The sequence below is a fragment of the Mobula hypostoma genome, chromosome 3 (assembly GCF_963921235.1).
Source record: "Mobula hypostoma chromosome 3, sMobHyp1.1, whole genome shotgun sequence".
Lineage (NCBI taxonomy): Eukaryota > Metazoa > Chordata > Chondrichthyes > Myliobatiformes > Myliobatidae > Mobula > Mobula hypostoma.
The window spans coordinates 42,888,008-42,908,479 of NC_086099.1; the positions used below are offsets into that span (position 1 = coordinate 42,888,008).

Consider the following 20,472-nt stretch of genomic DNA (forward strand, 5'->3'; position numbering starts at 1 on the left):
GGTGCTGTGGACCAGTGGGAATACCGACTCCAACAGCCACTTTCTGTGGCTTTTAGGGATGGGTAATAAAGGCTGACTTTTCCCAGCTATAAATATATCACAATAACTAAAGAAATAATATTACCACCAAATAATTTATCAATTTCTTCTTGGTCACTTAACAAGTGATTGAGTTAAACTAACTACATAAATAACATGACCATGGGAGCAGTTAAGGGAGAAAATAAGAACTGACACGTATTTCAAACAGATAGTGTTGTAGGACTTTCCGATGTTTCAATTTTCATCCATGTGTGTGCAAAAACAGTAGCCAACACATAGCTGACTCCTCACTATGATAAATGAGCACAAACTGAAAAAGCACATGGAATGAAAGTCATTGCATCAATTGGTAGAAGACAGCACAGCATAGTATGCTTATAATTTCAGACCAAAATCATAAATTTATTAGACTGGCTGGTTATTTTAATTCAGTACTGCCATTGAAAGGAAGTGCCAACAAAATATAGTGCAGAGCGAATGGAATAACTGCATTCCCAAACCTGCATGAAGAGGATGGAAAAGACAACATGAGAATGTGCAACACTAAGTGGGGGGATGAGAGAATGTGAGAATACTATTAATTTAAAAGCTAGGCCAATAATAAGATTCTGTTCCACATGTGCAAAACAGCAAGCAGTCAGAAATGGTTAATAATAAAATAAAATTCCAAGCATTCATAAGAAACAGATGAGATACAACACACTCATACTGGAACAGCAATCATACTAAAATAAAGACTTCTGAGAAATAATAAAAGTTTAGTACAAATTAAATTCCAAAAAATGTTTTGTTAGAAGAAATTCTAGTTACAGAAATTAAACTATTTGGCAAAGAGTCAATAGACAAAATTGGGGCTGTACCAGAAAACTGGTATTCATGGCAAAACGGATGCATTATCTATAGACCTACTGATGTTATTTCATTATTACAGTAAATATTGATACCAAGTAAACAAGAATAAAAATAATCCAGTGAAGTGGTCAACATGAATACAGATAAATGTAAATTATCTAAATTTTACCTCTCAAAAAAAATCACAAATGAACATTAGTGTCCAGGAAATGAAGTATAGCTATTATTCACAACTGCCTTCATTTATCTCTGGATTTTTAAATAAATATTCTAAAGTACCACCAGTCTGGATTTTCCATAGTTATAAAATCAAACCAAAATATTTATCAATTAATCCCATAGATTTTTTTCTAATAGTTAATTAAGTACAACTAGATCCATAAAATTTTGTGAAGGACATACAGAAGGTGCAAGGAATAATATTTTTTCTTCAGTTAAGAGCAAGTATCTGTCAATTTCACACTGCAAACTAAAGATTAACAATTCAGTAATTCATCCTTTTGCAGTAAGGAAAATTTTACAGCACCATATCAAAATATATCAAAGCTTTCAAAGCAAGTAACATTTTAGAAACAGTCACATGCTCAATACAGATGCTTGCATAGAGTTAAGGTCCTACGTGCTTCAAAAATCATGAATTATCAGTTATCTTTCGTGATGCCAATCTTAAGAATGGAATTTTGGCATTGGTTCTAGGAAAATTTCCCGCTTTTCTCCAAATAAGTCTATACAATCTCATGTACCTATTTAAAAAAGGCAGTTTTTTGCCATTAACTTGCACTGTTTTGAGAGATAATGCATGCTCATAGAGCACAGGGTGTTGATCAATGCTCGGCAAGCTTTCATCTGCTCATCAGGACTTGGCTGTAAAATCTTCCACTAATACTGTGATAATGATTTGCAGGCTTTCATCACACATTTCCTTGATACTGTCTGCTGCACAACAGTACTGAAAAAAATCAGTTAAATAAATTGTGTAGTCAAGCATATCATGGAAAAAGTCTACTTGTTCTTGAAAGCCAGAATCAAAGCAAGATCTTGCTCAAACACAAGAAAAATAGTCTCTTAAAAGCCTTAGATGGTGTACAAATGTACAGATATTCAAGCACTGAATTTGATTGCTGTAGAATAGGATAAACTATCTGACACATTGCAATTTTTTTTTGAATGCACTGCTTTAACTTCATTAGTTTTAGAACCAATATAGAAAATAACTAGCATAGAAATGCAATAAAACATTTCAAACAAAGCAATTGCAATGGAACAGGCAGAATACTGGAAATACCCAGTAGCTTAGGATGTTATGCTTTAATCAGGTATGGGCTAGATTTTATGACAAAAAAAAAGACAGAATAAGGAGGGGATGGGAAGATATGAGGGCAGGGTAGGGAAAAAAGACAAATTTAAAGTTTCTGATAGGGTGTAAGGCAATGATTAAATGAGGAGAAAGAACACTGGCAGTAAAAGATCAATCTGGATAGAGTTAAGTTCAATAGTAAATTTAAATATATAGCAATGAAAGTTGAATCATCACAGAAAGGGGAAAAATGACAAATGCTAGCGATGCTGATTACTTAATATTGACTCAATGTATAACAGATCTAGTCAGAACACAAAATAGCATATTTAAAATGTACATTGACCTTCACTGAATTAGCATTTAAGATGGAGGACAACAAAGTCTGATTTATTATTGATCTAGCACAACAATTACTTGCAATATTTTAAAGGGGAGATGTATTAGCTGATTGTTAACATAATTAATCATATCATAAAAAAGCAAGACATTAGTTGTTCGATCATGGATTAAAGATGAGATGTATTGTAGTATCCAATTTTATACATTTATTTTATATATTCTCAAAGAATGAAAGCAATCTACATTCCACTCATCTCTTTATTGAGGTAATCAAGTATTGCAATGTTATTTTCCCATTAACATTTGGAAAATATTATGTTAAAGTTTTATTGACTGGATTCACTGCATTTAATTTTACTGACACAACGAAGTGTAATGGATTTACAATCAACAAACTCGAGTGCACTGCACCAGGTGACAGAAATAGTTGATAAGATGACAAAAAGCTTTGAACTTAACTGTTCTCTTTTACATATTTAGTATCTGCAATCAGAACTTCTGATATTACAAAACAGTTTACCAGTGAATGATATTAAATTGTTCCAGTAATTCCATTGTCTGAGTTCCACCAAAGTAATAACTGTCCTCTTTTCAGAGTTAGGAAAAAGTGATTAAACAACTGCAAAATTTCTTGATCTGGAAACACACCCTTTGTATTTTCTCCAGCCACATGTCAGTGTGATTGAGCTGTTCCTGGGCCTGCCACTAAGGAGTCAAACCAATATTTTCAGCCAGATAAAGTGGGAAGAATTTTTGTGGTAGAAAAAAAAATGAGGACACTAACACTTCCCCTAACCCACATATTCAAAATGATATTCTGTTCAAATAAATTGCACATGGGTTTGGTTTATCTGTACATTACAGATTGCTGCTAGAATCTATTCACTCTTGTGCAATAAGACTATTGTCAAAGAAATACTCCCCATGTTTATGCAGGATAGCAGGTAGTGAGCACATACCCAGAATACAGCAGTTAAAAATTCTTATCCAGTGATGTGGAGGAAATGTCCACAATCCTGTCCCAGAATTGTACTGATGTCCCATTACAAAGTAATTACCATTTCTTGGAAAAGACAATATCGATTCTGTATCATAACCAAACGCTTGAATTACTGCAAGCTTTGTATTTTAGTTTGCTCCACCAATTTGCCAGTTTGAAAACAAAATTCAGCTTTAATACCAGTCATATCATAAAGAGTCAAGTGCAAAAGTATCAGTAAGTTTAAGAATTGGCTTATTTAGTTTTTCCTGAACATTGCCTCTTAAAATTTTAAACTTTTATTCTCTGTTTGGCATCAGAAGTTGAGGAAGCTTCTTTACAAGATGTCAAGATTTATCTCTATCAGGTTACAAATTCATACGTTATGCTGAAGGATTATTCAAATAATTGAAACAATTCAGTAAAAGTATAGAACTTGAAAGTAGATGTTTGCATTTACATTAGTCCTGTTAACTTATTTAGCCAAAAAAAGTGGGAAAAATCTCGTACAGGAAAGATGAGAACATACAGCAGGGGTTTCCTACCTTTTTTTTAATGCCATGGAGCCTTACCAGTAACAGAGGGGTCCATGGAGCCCAGGCTGGGAACCACTTACGTACAGGGTCTCCACTAACACTAACCCACAAGTAGAAAATTATAGTCAATTTAAAAAAAAATGCATATGGGTTTGGGTATCAGTAAATTCAAGACAGTGACTGGAATATAATCACCCTCATACTTCAATCAGACTAATTTAAACCAACAGTCCAAATATATGCAATCCATTCCATCAAGTGCACCATTTCATAATATTTCAAAATACACCTAAGTGCCACATGCAGTGACAAAGGACTGTTCTAGCCCAGTGGAATATTTGAAAGACATTTTGGCATCTGTTGACCACCCAAATGTATTTCATTGTGGAAGGGCAAAATAAGCTTTTAAAAAACCAACACCAAGTGCTGTTGAAGCGATGTGTAGTTAATAACTGTGCCTTGTGTTCTATTTAGATCATTTGGCTAAAAATATTCTGTTGTTTTGACAGGATTAAGGACATAATACAAGTTAATTTACTGATGGTAACTATGCTAATCCAGTAAAGACATATCACAACATCCAGGCAAAGTAATTGCAACTGGTCAACTTTTGGATGGGCTATAAAAATGGGAAATATGTCTCCGGTTACAAATAATGATCAAATCAATTGTCCATCTGTCAGCATAATCAAGAAAAGTACATCCAGTTTTCAATTCTTCACTAAGATCAGCAATAATTCAATTAATGAGGCACCTTAAAATTTAGTACCTTGTTTGACTAGTATTATATCAAGAACTGTGCAATCAGATTAGCCGCACCAAGTACTATCAGGAAACTATGGAAAATCATCGACGGCCAACTCAGCTGTCCTTTGCGATGAAGTGATATCATATGAATAAGAGATGGATAAACAAATACAAAGGCAAGACCACACGTTGCTCCTGAATACCTGCATTAAAGGGTACAGAATGAATCACAAAGATATTATATTTTTCTTGTACTTCTGGGGATGAAAGTAGTTAATTAATTTCTTTCCAATAGATAATATTTCTTTTTTCTAAACATACACTTATGCTTTACAGGGTGCAACTTTCCTTCAGCAGGCTCCAAGTCAAAACAACTAAAAATTTACTTCTCATATTTTGACAAACAATTGCACAAAGCTTCTCGATTGAGACTCTGAGGACCCCAGGTACTCACGTTAAATTGACTGCTTCTCCTGCCACGTTCTATACACCATGCTTTCCACCTTGAGGAGGTACCTGTTGATCCCATCCCAATCTCTTTCACAACTCCTGGATTCTTCCTTCACCGCCTGCAACGGACCTGTCCAATACTTTATCCCCCACCAGATTATTGCTTCCCATTCTCATTCTGATATGTCAGTCCATGGCCTCCATGGCTGCAATGAGACTACACTTGGGTTCGAGGACCAACACCTTATATTCCACCTAAATAGCCTCCAATCTCATGGAATAAACATTGATTTCTCGAACTTCCAGTAACTGCCCCCACTTCACCATTCCCTCTCTCACTTTAGCTCCTTACCTGCCCATCACCTCCCTCTGTTGCTCCTCCCCTTCCCTTTCTTCCATGATCTTTTGTCCTCTCCTATCAGATTCCCCCTTGTCCAGCTCTTTATCTTTCACCAATCAACTTCCCAGCTCTTTACTTCACCTCTCGCCCTCTCACAGTTTCACCCATCACCCACCGCCTTGCGCTACTTCTTCCCTTCCCTCCACCTTCTTGCTCTGACTTCTCATCTTTTCCCCCCAGTCCTGATGAAGGGTCTCGGCCCGAAACGTCAACTGTTTACTCTTTTCCATACATGATGCCTGGCCTGCTGAGTTTCTCCAGCATTTGGTATGTGTTACTTCAACTTCCAGTAACTGCAAATTTTCTCGTGATTGCATTAAGGCTTTTTACGTTATCGATGCTAAACTTTCTGACTCACATTTATAAATTTGTGCAATTGTATTGTAAAATTTTAGATTGATAACTAAAAATACTTGATAATACAATCAAAATGATTGAAAATAAATTTGCCCATGCTATATGCAACCATAATAGATCTTTGAATCATTAACTACAGTAGAGATGAATATGTATAGAATTAGATTTTCACTTGAATTTTGATAGTTGAGATCTCCTCTTGGTTTATATTTCAATTTTTATGAATGATATTCAAGCTGGCACAAAATAAGTATGGAGACGGAAAACTAACAGCATTAAAGCTTTCTATAATGTGTCAAAAATGTAAATATTTAGTTGAGAGACAAGGAAGCCCATCAGAAAGTACTCAACATAAAACAAAACTTATTTCTTCCAACTTAAAACATCTAACAAATACAATTAAACCAAAGCTTGAAATGGCATGCTACTGGACTCTTAAGTGAAAAAATATTGCTAAAATACAATTTAAATTAAAGCAAATGTCCATTACCTGATAATGCTGCCTATATTGGGATAAAACCTTGCCACCAAGACTCCACTACAAAGAACCACGACATTTAGAACAAACACGTGACCAAAGCTGGAAAGAGAAACAATTAATAAAATAACTGAAAACAATATAGTAAGAAGCTGAAAGGGCTTTATATTGATAGAGTGCTGGTTAGATAGAACAACTGGTAATGGGACTTAAGTTTAGACATTCTGCATACGTATACTCGAATAGCACCACCTAGTGAATCTCTCCGGGAGAACCCCACATATCATTAGAAATAGCAGCCTTTTGACAACAGCGGCTGAGGGGGCAAAGAAACTATCCGACAACACTCTTCACCTTGAACTAATGGACTTACTAATGCCACACACAACAAAAAGCTTTCACTGCACCTCTTAAATTCAGAGTTCAGCAGTTGCAAAATACATGCTTTTCATCCACAGCTATCACTGTCTGTTTATTTCCTTCCCTTTCTTCATTCAAATATACCTACTGAATGCTGAAAGGTCAGATCGGGTGGATGTGCAGAGGTTGTTGCCTGTGGTGGGAGTATCCAGAACTAAAGAGCACAGCCTCAAAATTCAGGGATGACCCTTCAGAACAGAGGAAAGGAGGAATTTATTTAGCTAGAGAGTAGTAAATCTGCAGAATGCTCTACTACAGACTGCAGTGAAGGCCAAGTCCATGGGTATACTTAAGGTGGAAGTTAATTATTTCCTGATTAGTCAGGACATCAAAGGATATGGCGAGAAGGCAGGTGCATGTATGGGGTTGAGTGGGATCTGGGATCAGCCATTATGGAATGGTGGAACAGACTAAATAGGCTGAATGGCCTGATTCTGCTCCTATGTCTTATGATCTTACATCTGGTGAAAAAAAGTACTAAACAGATTCAAACCTGGGATACGCTTTACCAAACAACTGTCCCAATATCTGTACTCTTGTCAGATAGCCCAACAATGGATAAACAGTGGTCATCTGAAACAGCAGGAAAACTCGGGAAACGAAGGCTGTGGTATCACTGCTCGGCAGATTGTCCAAGAAGTTCTGGAAAAGATTAAGAAAAAGGATTCAGAAATAGGCCATGATGCTAACAGGAAGCCAAGAAGACGCAGTGAGACTGAATATCAACTGAAAATCCATACTTCGTACTAAACAGCAGAATCCTATTAAAACAGTGGACTGGATCATCCTGCATCCCATCCGAGCCAACTCATCCCACATACAGAGGACCAGACTGATGATTCTCCATAATCAAAGGACTCCAGACTCATGCAGGCATCAGATTCCCACAAATTATCCTTATATTCATTATAGTTTGCTACTACCACCACCACAGGCCTTAGGAATAATTTTCTTGAATGTTAGACATGCAAAAATGCTTAGATTTAAATACCCAAGGAAAAGGCATACTGAAGTCATGGCAAATAATTAAAGGCATTAAAATCAGATGAAACAGAACTTCCATGTTTTCTAGGAACAGAACTCCACTAATCCAAACATCCAGAAAAGCAGAGGTCATGCATATTATCTCTAACCTCAAATGCTAATGTTCAAATGTAGAAGTCAGAAAAGAGCCAAAATCAATAGCTCTGTATTTCTACATGAGCTTTTGAGGTTGGAAACAATATAGGTAATTCCACATTACTAGGTGGGATGGGTTATGTTCCTAGGAAACAGGTAGAGTAACAATTTCCTGTAATGTAAAGCCACATTATGCCAAGAAACACCAATTGAGAAACAATTATGGCTACCATCAAGTACCGTTGCTTTATGCACTGTAACAGCCAGGATCTCCTGGTACACAGCCATTTTAATTCCATTTCCCATTACCACACTGACAAGTCTGTCCATGGCCCCTCTGCACAAAACTAGATGCAGATTAGAAGCAGCTCACATTTGAACTTTGTAGTCACCAACTCAGCAGCACGAACATCGATTTCTCTAACTTTAGGTAACCACTCCCTCTGTCCCTCCCTTCAGTCCCTTATCCCAATGATCATTACCCTTTCTCCCTTGCCCTCTTGATCTTTCCTTCATCCATATCTCTTTCCCTCCAATTCCTCCCAAAACCCTATACTTGCTATACCATGCTCCACTCTTCTATTAGATTCCATCTTCTACAGCCCTTTGTCACCTCCACCCATCAGCTCCTAGCTTCATACAGCATTCCAATCTTGTTCCCTCACCTCTCTATCATTCCTCTCCCTCACCTGATCCACCCATCTTCTGCTAGTCCTTGCTCCACCCACTTCCCTCACCTTTTATACTGGCCATTTCCCTCTTTCTTTCCAGTCCTGAAGGGTTTCAACCCAGAATGTCTACTGTCCAATATCCTGCATAGATGCTGCTTGACCCAATGAATTCATCCAGCATTTTGTGTGTTGCTCAAACTTTGCTGTTGCATTTTGGATCTTTACAATTTCAAGATTCTGCCACTAACTGAAGTTAAACCAGTCTAGTCACAAACATTCCACCAAGCATTAGTTACTCCACTTCAGTCTTTCCCAAGGCTTTAACATAGACAATAATAGCTTCTTCTTCCAACTAAAATGCTTGACATGATCTGACAATAGGCAAAAAGTTGTTCAGGAGAGTTAACCTGCTGGGGTGTTAGTCTTGTCAGAAGTTATTTTCCCATTTCACACTGGCAAATTCAAGTAAAGATTGCAATGATGGAGACGGATGTGAAAGCACAGAGGAACATCTGGAAAAATTTCTGAAATGCCAGTTCACTGCTGTTGTTACTGCGTGATTGGGAATCTTTCGGAGGGAAGGCCTCAAAATCCCCGGCTTTGCCTGCTGTTGGCGACCGAGATGGAGGTCAAATCGTTCGGATAGAGATGGCGCTCAGTACTCGGTGTCGGCGAGCTGATCAGAGCTCGAAGTTTTCAGATGACTCAGAGTCGGACCGTAATCAGACATGGCAGGAAGAGTTTTTCTTCCTTCTCCTGTCTGCGTGAGATGTGGGACATTTGAGAGACTTTGAACTTTTTACTGTGCTCATGGACTTCTTCATCAAGTTATGGCATTGTTGCACTGTTGTAACTATATGTTATAATTATGTGGTTTTGTTCAGTTTTTTTCAGTCTTGGTCTGTCCTGTGTTTTGTGATATCACACTGGAGGAAATATTGTATCATTTCTTAATGCATGCATTCCTAAATGACAATAAGAGGACTGCGTGTCTTCATAATCTAATTTCAAAACTTCATTCTCAATTTGCTAATGATGATGTATCATTCGACAGCTATAAAAGAAGATCTTTCATACAAACACAAATTCAACAATAGCAGTTAAATTACATACCGGCTCAATACAGTCTTTGGATAATTCTGGTGAGGGAAATGAAGCAAATGTCATAACTGCAACATACAAGTAGGTCAATCCCACAAGCAGATAGGCAATAGAAAGATCTCGAATCTAAAGAGAAAATAAGTTATAAACCAGCCTTACATTTGCCAAGAAAATAAATCATCCAGCCATTTTCAAGAAAATCAAAGCAAATTTGCAAATACAAATACTGTAATGGGCACTGTTCTATTTGTTTTGTTTGAACAACCTCAATCAACTTCATCACTCTACATCCCTTAGAATTTGCCCTCGAAGTATGAGCAAAGCCAGCTTACCATTTTAGAAGATAATTTCATGGAAGAGACACACTAAAATTTCCAAATTTTAATCAAATTCCCCAATGGTATTGAATCTTAAGTTTCAAATGGGTTGACTTTATATAAAAAACACCAATAAAAATCTCCAATATTTCTGGCTTATACCCTAACTTTTTGAAAAAACATATACCTGATAGTATTTCACTTATAAGTAGCCCCATGAAGTATCAGACATATACAGCCATGTAAAATTCCATGTGGCTGCTCGGACATAAAAGTATGGTGCCACTAAGCTAATGCAAGATTACACAACTCTGCCATTCCCCTCCTGTAGAATAATTGGCACAACATAAATATAACATCTTTGCCATAGAGGGAGTACAAAGAAGGTTCACCAGATTGATTCCTGGGATGGCAGGACTTTCATATGAAGAAAGACTGGATGAATTGGGCTTGTACTCGTCGGAATTTAGAAGATTGAGGGGGGATCTGATTGAAACGTATAAGATCCTAAAGGGATTGGACAGGCTAGATGCTGGAAGATTGTTCCCGATGTTGGGGAAGTCCAGAACGAGGGGTCACAGTTTGAGGATAGAGGGGAAGCCTTTTAGGACCGAGATTAGGAAAAACTTCTTCACACAGAGAGTGGTGAATCTGTGGAATTCTCTGCCACAGGAAACTGTTGAGGCCAGTTCATTGGCTATGTTTAAGAGGGAGTTAGATATGGCCCTTGTGGCTACAGGGGTCAGGGGGTATGGAGGGAAGGCTGGGGCGGGGTTCTGAGTTGGATGATCAGCCATGATCATAATAAATAGCGGTGCAGGCTCGAACGGCCGAATGGCCTACTCCTGCACCTATCTTCTATGTTTCTATAACCATGTCTAAACACAATGGGTGAATAGTAGTATGCAGGTCACAGAAGGTCCAATATTAAGAAAAAGTGCATGGAGATTGACAAGAATGGAAACCTATCGAAGGAAAAGGGAAGAAAAAAATGACAGAGTAAACAGGTACTAAGAAAAGATTTAACTTAATTTTCTTTTATTAAAATATATGAACATGGAATTCACATTCATACAACAGAAGTATCTTTAGCAACCATACTCTGCAGACTATAGACTACAATTCTATGGCAACAAAGAGAAGCAAAATGTATGTTAAAAGACTGGTAAAGCTAATTATGCAACACTGTACCATTATCTTTTGTTAAAAACTCATCCCTATAAAAATAAACACACAATTATGCCTACATTATACAAGCTAATCAGCTCCAAGGTGGAGATCTCAAAAACAGCATGAAGAAGGGCTACGAAAGAAGTTCAAACAATTTTGATACAGAAGAGCCATTGAGTCCATGCTAGCTCCCACCAGAACAACAAAATTGTCACCATTTTTATCATTCTACACAGTGCACATTCTACACATTTGAAGACTTTGAAAGTAAACCATTCACTGTAAATTGTACTAGTGCATCTTCTAGTTTTCTGCAAGGATCAAAATAAAAAACTTGGTGGAATTATTAAAATCTTCTTTGAAACGTGAACTATGGGCCCTGTGTTAAATTGGTGAGCTTTTGTAAAAACTGCAGTGGAATTGATTGACAGGCTCTTCTCCCAAAGGTGAACATGGAAAACTGAAAACCTTGGTCATCTATTCCTTTACATGAGCCAAATGGAGATGACTGAAAAAAAACTTAAAGGGTTCTACTATCTCTCTTTGGTCATGGACAATCCAAAAGATGAAGTATAGCAACCCGCTTTTCTCCATATCAGAACGGAATCTGCATAGCTAAATAGCCAATTTAAATGTTACAATAAATAATGTGCATCAGATCTGTGGCTGAACGTTTCTATAACTTACATTATTTTCTTGGTATCTGTTGTTCTTTAAAAGGGTGATGGCACAGTTATGAATGAAGAAAGCAAGTGCAAGAACTCCAGTCAGATGAGGAAAAGATAATCGAAATTCTGAAAAACACAAAGCCTCAATTTATTGACTACCAACAAATAACATCCGTATCATTCCTTTAAGGGTGTCAAATGTTTTAAAAATTAATGAAGTACATCTAAAGTGTAGGTGCAGGGTACACAGAAAGTACCATTAAGAACATGGTATTTTAATTATGTGTCTGAGAAATTCACTGGGACACATGGTGCAACTCATCTTCGCTCGTTAGAAATATTGTCATGGGATTCTTCACCTCAACCTGAGAAAGTAGACATGACATGGGTTTAAGCCTCTGAAATAGGGAACTTTACACTGCATCACCACACACCAATTCACTGGAGCAACTGCTGAAACAAAGAAAAGGAAGGTTTGTCAAAAGGGAAACTAATAATTGATTCCATGGACAAAGAATGAAAGAGACAAGAATGTGACAAGCACAATAACCTTATGCACCATGACAAATTTGCCTTTTTTATAAAAAAAAAGCATGCATAGATGACCTGAAATATCAAGCTTCCCTTCCAGGTGCTGCTGAAATGGCTGGGGGTAAGGAAGAAAAGTTTCCAAGAGGAAAAGAATGTGAATTTTGAAGATGCATTTAAAATCATGCTTAAGTGCCAAGTTCCTATTTGTGGAGTGAGATTAAATGGATAGCTCTTTCAACAAAGGGCAGAGGTACCATGGTCCTGATGGTTATCTTATATGCATCATGTTCAGTATTCCATCTGTTCCTACAAATAGGGCAGGTTACCATTGATAATACTGAACAGACTCAAAGAAACTAAATTAGTCTTCACCATATCCATATTATGCCACAAGACCATAAGATATTAGAGCAGAATTGGGCCATTTCATCATGGCTGATTTATTAATCCTCACAACCCGTATCTTGCCTTCATGTAACTTTTGACACACTTACTAATCAAAGCCCATCAACTTCCGCTTTAAATACATCCCATGATTTGGCCTCCACAGCCATCTATGGCAATGAATTCCAGATTCACCACCCTCTAGCTAAAAAAAAATCCTCATTTCAGTTGTAAATGAACACCCTTGTAATTACAGATTAGAAATGACAAATAATAAGAATGCTGAATTATACATCTGGATGAGTCCCAACAAATTGTAGACACGCTGAAATTATATGAAGCAATGGGCCAAACCATGCTGGGCATTGCTTTTGGAGCTGCTGGCACATTGCTGAAATACATAGAAGACTGCTGCCAGAGTACAGAAGTGCCAGAAAAAAAAAATACTAAATCAAACCCTGCATAGGGTCAGGAATCCTGCTCGCTTGAATTACAATTTGCAAATCAAAGATGGTGGGTTTTTTTTTGAATACTTAATATGGAAAATTGAGAGTAAGCCACTCAGCGTGCTCTGACATACGATATGATCATGACTGATCCTGTCTCAATACCGTATTTCAGCTCTCTTGCCATACTCTTGAATGCCTGTGCATTCAGAAATTCTGACATACATGAGGGTGCAACGGTAACATAACAGTTAGAACGACACTATTGCAGCTCAGGGCATCGGAGTTCAACCCCGGCATCCTCTGCAAGGAGTCTCTGTACATCTTCCCTGTAGAATGCGTGGGTTTTCTCCGGGTGTTCCTGTTTCCTCCCACAGTCCAAGGACTGACCAGATAGTAGGTTAATTAGTCATTGTGAATTGCCCCGTGAATAGGGTAGTGTTAAACCCGGGTTGTCAGGGGTTGCTGGGCAGTGTAGCTTGAAGGGTCTATTCTATCTCTAAATAAATAAATTAACTTGGCCTCCACAACATTCTGTGGTAGACTAATCCACTTGCACACCCTCATCTCAGTACCAAATGTTTTGCCCAAATCCCAAGATCCCAAGTGAGTGAGTATGTGCCTACGAGAACATACTGTACGTAACCAAAGCAAAAGTAGTGGATGAACCAAGAGGTTCATAGTCTGCTGAGGGCTAGCTCTGTAACGTTTAAGTTGGGCAATCCAGGTATGTACAAGAAAACCAGGTGCAACGTGCGGAGTGCTAACTCAAGAACAAAGGTACAATTTCGAACAAGGTTAGAGGCAGAATCAGATGTACATCAACCCTGGCACGGTTTGCAGATCATTACTTCTTACAAAGCAAAACCCAACATCATGAATGGCAGTTGATGCTTCACTCCCAGATGAGCTCATTGCCTCTTATGCACAATTTGAAAGGGAGAATAAATCTACAGCTATGAGGATCCCAACAGCACACGGTGACCCTTTGATCTGTCTTGGAGGCCAACATAAGGCTGTCTTTCAAGAAGGTAAACCCTCGCAAGACAGGACCCGATGGAGTACCTAGCAGGGCCCTGAAAACCTGTGCCAACCAACTGGCGGAAGTGTTCAAAGACATTTTCAACCTCTCATTGCTGCAGTCAGAAGTTCCCACCTGCTTCAAAAGGGCAACAATTACACCAGTACCCAAGAGTGTTGGGTAAGCTGCCTTAATGACTATTGTCAGAAGCACTCACAACTACAGTGATGAAGTGCTTATAGAGATTGGTTATGGCTAGAATTAACTCCTGTCTCAGCAAAAACCTGGATCCACTGCAATTTGCCTGTCACCACAATAGGTCAACTTCCTAACGGGAAGACCACAATCTACACTGATTGGAAATAACACCACCACTTCACTGACAGTCAACACTGGCGCAGCTCAGGGGTGCGAGCATAGCCCACTGTTTTATTCTCTCTCCACCCATGATAGTGTGCCTAGGCACAGCTCAAATGGCATCTAAATTTACTGATGTTGCAACTATTGTTGGCAGCATTTCAGATGGTGACGAGAGGACATACCGGAGTGAGATTCATCAGTTAGCTGAGTAGTGTCTCTCAGCAACAACCTTGCACTCAACATCAGGAAAACCAAAGAATTGTTTGTGGACTTCAGCGAGGGCAAAACAGGGGAACACACAGCAGTCCCGATCGAGGGATTAGGAGTACAAAGGGTGAGTAATTTCAAGTTCCTGGGTGTCAATATCTGAGGATCTATCCTGGACCCAACATATTGATGCAGTCACAAAAAAGGCATAACATTTCATTAGGTGTTTGAGGAGAATTGGTATGTCACCAAATACACTCTCAAATTTCTACAGATATACTGTGGAGAGGATTTTAACTGACTGCACCATCAGAATCAATTTTATTATCAACGGCATGTGTCATAAAATTTGTTAACTTAGCAGCAGTTCAATGCAATACATAATATAGAAGAAAAAGAACAAAATAAATCAATTACAGTATACATATTAATTAGTATTATTTTAATAGATTAAAAATAGTGCAAAAAATAGAAATATACATTAATGTCCATGGGTTCAATATCCATTTAGGAATCAAGTGGCAGAGGGGAAGAAGCTGTTCCTGAATCGCTGAGTGTGTGCCTTCAGGTTTCTGTATCTCCTACCTGATGGTCACAGTGAGAAAAGGGCATGCCAGTCAAAAGTGCAGCTGGGGGTCCTTAATAATGGACGCTGCCTTTCTGAGACACCCCTCCTTGAAGATGTCCTGGGTACTTTGTAGTCTCGTACCCAAGATGGAGACGACTAAATTTAAAACCCTCTGTAGCTTCTTTCGTTCTTGTGCCGTCCCGCCCATACCAGACAGTGTTGCAGCCTGTCAGAATACTCTCCACGGTACATCTATAGAAGTTTTTGAGTGTATCTGTTGACATACCAAATCTCTTCAAACTCCTAATGAAATATAGTCGCCTTCTTTATAACTACATTGATTATGTTGGGACCAGGTTAGGTCCTCAGAGATCCTAACATCCAAGAACTTGAAACTGCTCACTCTCTCCTTTTGATCCCTCTATGAGGATTGGTATATGTTCCTTCGTCTTAACCTTCTTGAAGTCCACAATCAGCTCTTTTGTATTACTGACGTTGAGTGTCAGGTTGTTGCTGCGACACCACTCCACTAGTTGATTATCTGGCATGGGGGGGTGGGGGAGCCTATTGCAATGGATCGAAGTAAACCGCAGAGAGTTGTGAACTCAGTCAGTTCCATCATGGGCACTAGCATCCGTAGTATATACAAGACATCTTCAGTAGCATGCCTGAAAAAGGTGGCATCCATCATTATGTATTCCAGGGACAAGGCAGAACAGGCGGGTCTGGGTCACCTAGTCACCACTGAGACATCTAAATTTTGCTGACCATCTCCTGGTGTAGGAAGGTTAGGTCATTTGCCCTTTCAAATGCAGGACGACACATTGCCATCCCTGCCTTGCAGCATGTTACGTAAATGGTTTTACCTACACAGCAAACCATTATGTGACTTATTGGGTAATATTTATAACTCCCCATTTGAGGAGATGTGATTTAGTAAGTCACACATTATAGCTTCCCACAAGACCAATTATGCAAGTCAAATAGTGCGCTCTGGGGGGGCAGCCCGCAAATGTCGCCATGTTTCTGACACCAACATAACATCCCCACAGCTTATAAATCCTTACTGACTCGCAAGTCTTTGGAATGTGGAAGGAAATTGGAACACCTGGAGGAAACCCACATGCACACGGGGAGAATGTAGCAACTTCTTACAGATAACAGTGGGAAATGAACCCTTGAACATTGGCACTACACTGACATGCCTCACCATACAATGTGACAATTAAGTCAATAGGGCAAAACACTGAAGAATATTTTTTGAGTCAGAGTAATAAACAGGCCTTTAACTGGTCTACATCAACCATCCCAGCTGGTCCCACTTACCCACATTTGGCCATATCCCTCTTTTCCTAACCATATACTGTACCTGTTCAAATGCCTTTTAAAAGTATTATTAATATAACCACTTCCACTTCCTCAGGCAGCTCACTGCATATATGGATGACCTTGCCTCTCCTGTTAGATCTCTCCCCTCTACCTTAAACCTATGCCTTCTGCTTCTCGATTCCCCAACCTTGGAAAGATTGTATGCATTCATCCTACCTAGGTACACTGATGCTGGAATTTGGAGCAAAAGAAAAATCTGCTGGACAAACTCAGTGAGGGGTTGGAGAAATCACTGATGTTTCAGGTCATGACCCTGCATCAGGGCCAGAAACATATGGATATATATAAAAAAAACTTTTTAAAATTATTCTCTTATCATTGGGAGGAAAGCATATAGTATTTTCTGAAAAAATACATTTTCTTCTACTTTGAACATAACTGAACATGCTCTTCTATAAGCAACTTGTAACAAAACTTGAAATACCCGATTACTGAAGAACATTACCTGCTACAAAATTGTTTGTAGATTCAAACCAATGGAATTCTAAGTGAAATCCTTGTTGTACTGCCTTCACTGTTACCAAAATAATTAAATACGCAACTGAAATTGTACCTGCAAATACAAAACAAGATTTCTATAACTAGGCATTTAAAAGTACTTCAATTTCCAAGGTACAGTCAGAGGTTTCAATGAGTAATTGCACAACCCACTAGAGTTCATTCCAATGTTGCCAGTGTGATTCTTAATCTTTGGAATTCAGATTACCAAAAACTATTTTTTAGATATATACTGCAATAAGCTTGAAAACAGTAGGCAACAGAAACATTCCATTCCATTTGGAGATATTAAGCAAAAGTAATATTGGTTTATGGGCTCACACCTGGTGATAGGAGGGAAATATTAGAGAGCCTGGATATGCCACATCCTTTCTACATGACAAAGAAGAGAAACTACAAATACTTTGTTTTTTTTTTGGCGTGTGCCTGCGTGTGTGCAAGTATGTGCGTCTGTGTGTACGTGCATGCGCTCCTGTGTCCGTGATGATGTCTTTTTCATGGCTTTTACAAGGCACGGAATGAGAGAGAGAGAGAGACAGACTGTGTGGCGAGCCACTCCTCACACAGACATTTTGGCAGTATGTTTCCCTTTATTTTACGAGGTCGAGTTGTGATCTCGACACTCAAACCGGCAAGGATGGAAAGCGTACTCGGGAGCGGACCCGACTGGTTTCGAACCCGGGAACCTCCGCTCCCGGGTCCGGCGCTGATGTCATTGCGCCACCAGCCAGCCCTACAAATACTTTGTAATCATACAGAACATTTCATTATATTATTTCTCAGGTTTCCAAACTGAGAACAAGTAAAAGAGTAATCACTTGGGTAGTACTGCTGAATTAACGATCATATTCAGGGACTCGTGTTCTCAGTATTTATGACTTAATATTTTATTTCTTTTCTTTTCGTATTTGCACAATTTATCTTTTGTACATTGGTTGTTTGTCTGCTTTTGTGTGCAGATTTTCATTTATTCTGTTGTGTTTCTTTGTATTTACTGTGAATGTCCACAAGAAAATGAATCTCTGCATAGTATATGGTGACATACATGTACTTTGAACTCTCAATATATTCACCACTCTGCGTTAAAAGGTTGCCTCAGAGGTACTTTTTGGATCTTTCCCTTCTCATCCAAATCTATGCCCTCCCCAACTTTGGACTTGTGGAAAAGACTGTTAACATCCACCTTCTCCATGTCTCTCAATTTTAATAGCCTCTATAAGGTTGCGCATGATTCTCATACATTCCAAAGAATTAAAGGCCGAGCTTAGCCAACACCTATAACTCGGGCCTCCTAGTCCTGACATCTTTTCCATTCTCTTTCCAACAAACCACACACTTCCTATAAAAGGGTGACCAAAAATGTATAGAGTACCCCACGTGTGGCCTTGCCAACAGCTTAAACTGCAATATACAAGTCTCAACTCCTATATTCAGTTCCCAACAGAAAGCCACCAGTGCACTAAATGCCTTTTTCACCACCCTGGTTACCACTAGTTACTTGCAATGCTGCCTTCAACACAAGCTCTGCATTTGTCCTCCTAGGTCCCTCTGTTTCATTACCCTCTATTGCCCTGATGGACTGAAGGGATAAATAAATGGGGGAAAAACAGAGGACAATGATTAACTTATAATCAATCACCTTGTAAGTGACTTAGCTTACTGTTTTGGACAAGTTTGGACAAGTCAGAAAGAAGCTTTACCCAGCCCCGGTGATATATTAGTCATTATTCTCTAAAGATAGGCAAAGGCTCAAATAAGGAACTATCTGATCTTGCAGAAGCAGCTCAAGGTACAGCTAAAAATATGGAAGGGATGAGGTAACGGCTACAATGTTCGGGAGAAAAGGGGAAGGGTCCGAATGAGGAACTGGTGGGCCAGCTTTGGCTTAAAATAATTATAACTAACCGACCAATGATTATCTTACATCTAATTGTATTTTAGCATGCGATTGAAATGATTCTAATATTGTCTAAACTTGTAATCGTAAGATCTCCTGCTACCTGATCAATGTTATAAATTGTGGAGAATTGTGTAATTCGGGGGCAGTGTCTGGACTGACTCTTTTGGGAGATCAGTCTGTAACTTTCCCCATAGCATGCTATGAGTAGAGAATAAAGTTTTGAAAAGAATTACGTGTGTCAGTGTACTTGTGGTACAATCGCTATTGCATCGGGTCTGATCGAGTACGACAGCCCTATCATTCAGAGTACAAGTTCTACACTTGACAAACAAGAGAAAATCTGCAGATGCTGGAAATCTGAGATTAGTCTGGGAGGTTAGAAGCACCAAAGGGAGGCGATAAGCGAGCAAGGAGATAACACGAAAAGCTGGAAAAGGGGATGGGAAATGGTGAAGTGGGGGGGGGGGAGATTTCGATTTCCCAAATTTCCAGTAATTCCTCCCCTCCATTTCCCATCCCCTTTTCATGTTATCTCCTTGTCCACCCATCGCCTCCCTCTGGTACTCTATCTCCCCTTCCTTTTTTCTTTCTTCCAAGGACTTCTCACTCTTTTACCAATCAACTTCCAAGCCCTTTGCTTCATCCCTCCCCCGCCGTTTCATCTATCGCCTGGTGTTTCTCTCTCCCCTCCCCCCATCTTTCAAATCTACTCCTCAGCTTTTTTTCTCCAGGCCAAAATCCTTCGGCAGGACTGAAGCTTCGACTGTTCTTCAATGCTGCCTGGCCTGCTGAGTTCCTCCAGCATTTAGTGTGTGTTGCTTGAAGTCTTGTTTGACTTTCCAAAATACATCATCTCATACTTACTTATATTAAAATCCATTTGCCACTCCTCAGACAACTTCCCTAACTAACCAAGATCCCCCATAATCTATAATCTATAATAATCTTCTTCACTATCAATAACATCTCTTAATTGTGTCAGTCACAAACTTACTGATCAAACCTTCTGAATTTGCATCTCAATCATTTATGTCAGTAACAAGTAACAAGGTTACACTGACTCCTGTGACACACCAGTAGATCATTCCGAGAAAAAAACCTTCAACCACCACCCTCTGCATTCTACCTGAGCCAATTTTGAAACCACCAGACGAGCTCTCCGTGAATTCCATGGGACCCAACCTCCCAGATGAATCCGATATAACTGTGCACAAAGTTAACA

General features: G+C 38.9%; 1 protein-coding gene across 5 annotated transcripts in view; it reads right to left on the reverse strand.

Annotated features, from left to right (window-relative positions):
• Positions 1–423: 423 nt before the first annotated feature.
• slc38a9 (solute carrier family 38 member 9) overlaps positions 424–20,472 on the reverse strand; it is a 46,399-nt gene continuing 26,350 nt past the window's right edge. For 4 of the 5 annotated variants that reach the window (XM_063042938.1, XM_063042936.1, XM_063042934.1 and 1 more), the window contains 6 exons: positions 17,298–17,405; positions 11,966–12,072; positions 9,804–9,917; positions 7,394–7,542; positions 6,493–6,582; positions 2,147–4,998 (listed from right to left, as the gene is read on the reverse strand). In XM_063042938.1, coding sequence (XP_062899008.1) covers positions 4,833–4,998; positions 6,493–6,582; positions 7,394–7,542; positions 9,804–9,917; positions 11,966–12,072; positions 17,298–17,405 — 734 coding nt within the window. In that variant the 3' untranslated portion in view covers positions 2,147–4,832. Of the gene's footprint in view, positions 543–2,146; positions 4,999–6,492; positions 6,583–7,393; positions 7,543–9,803; positions 9,918–11,965; positions 12,073–17,297; positions 17,406–20,472 lie in introns of those variants that run through there. The other variant, XM_063042935.1, reaches the window with a different exon arrangement.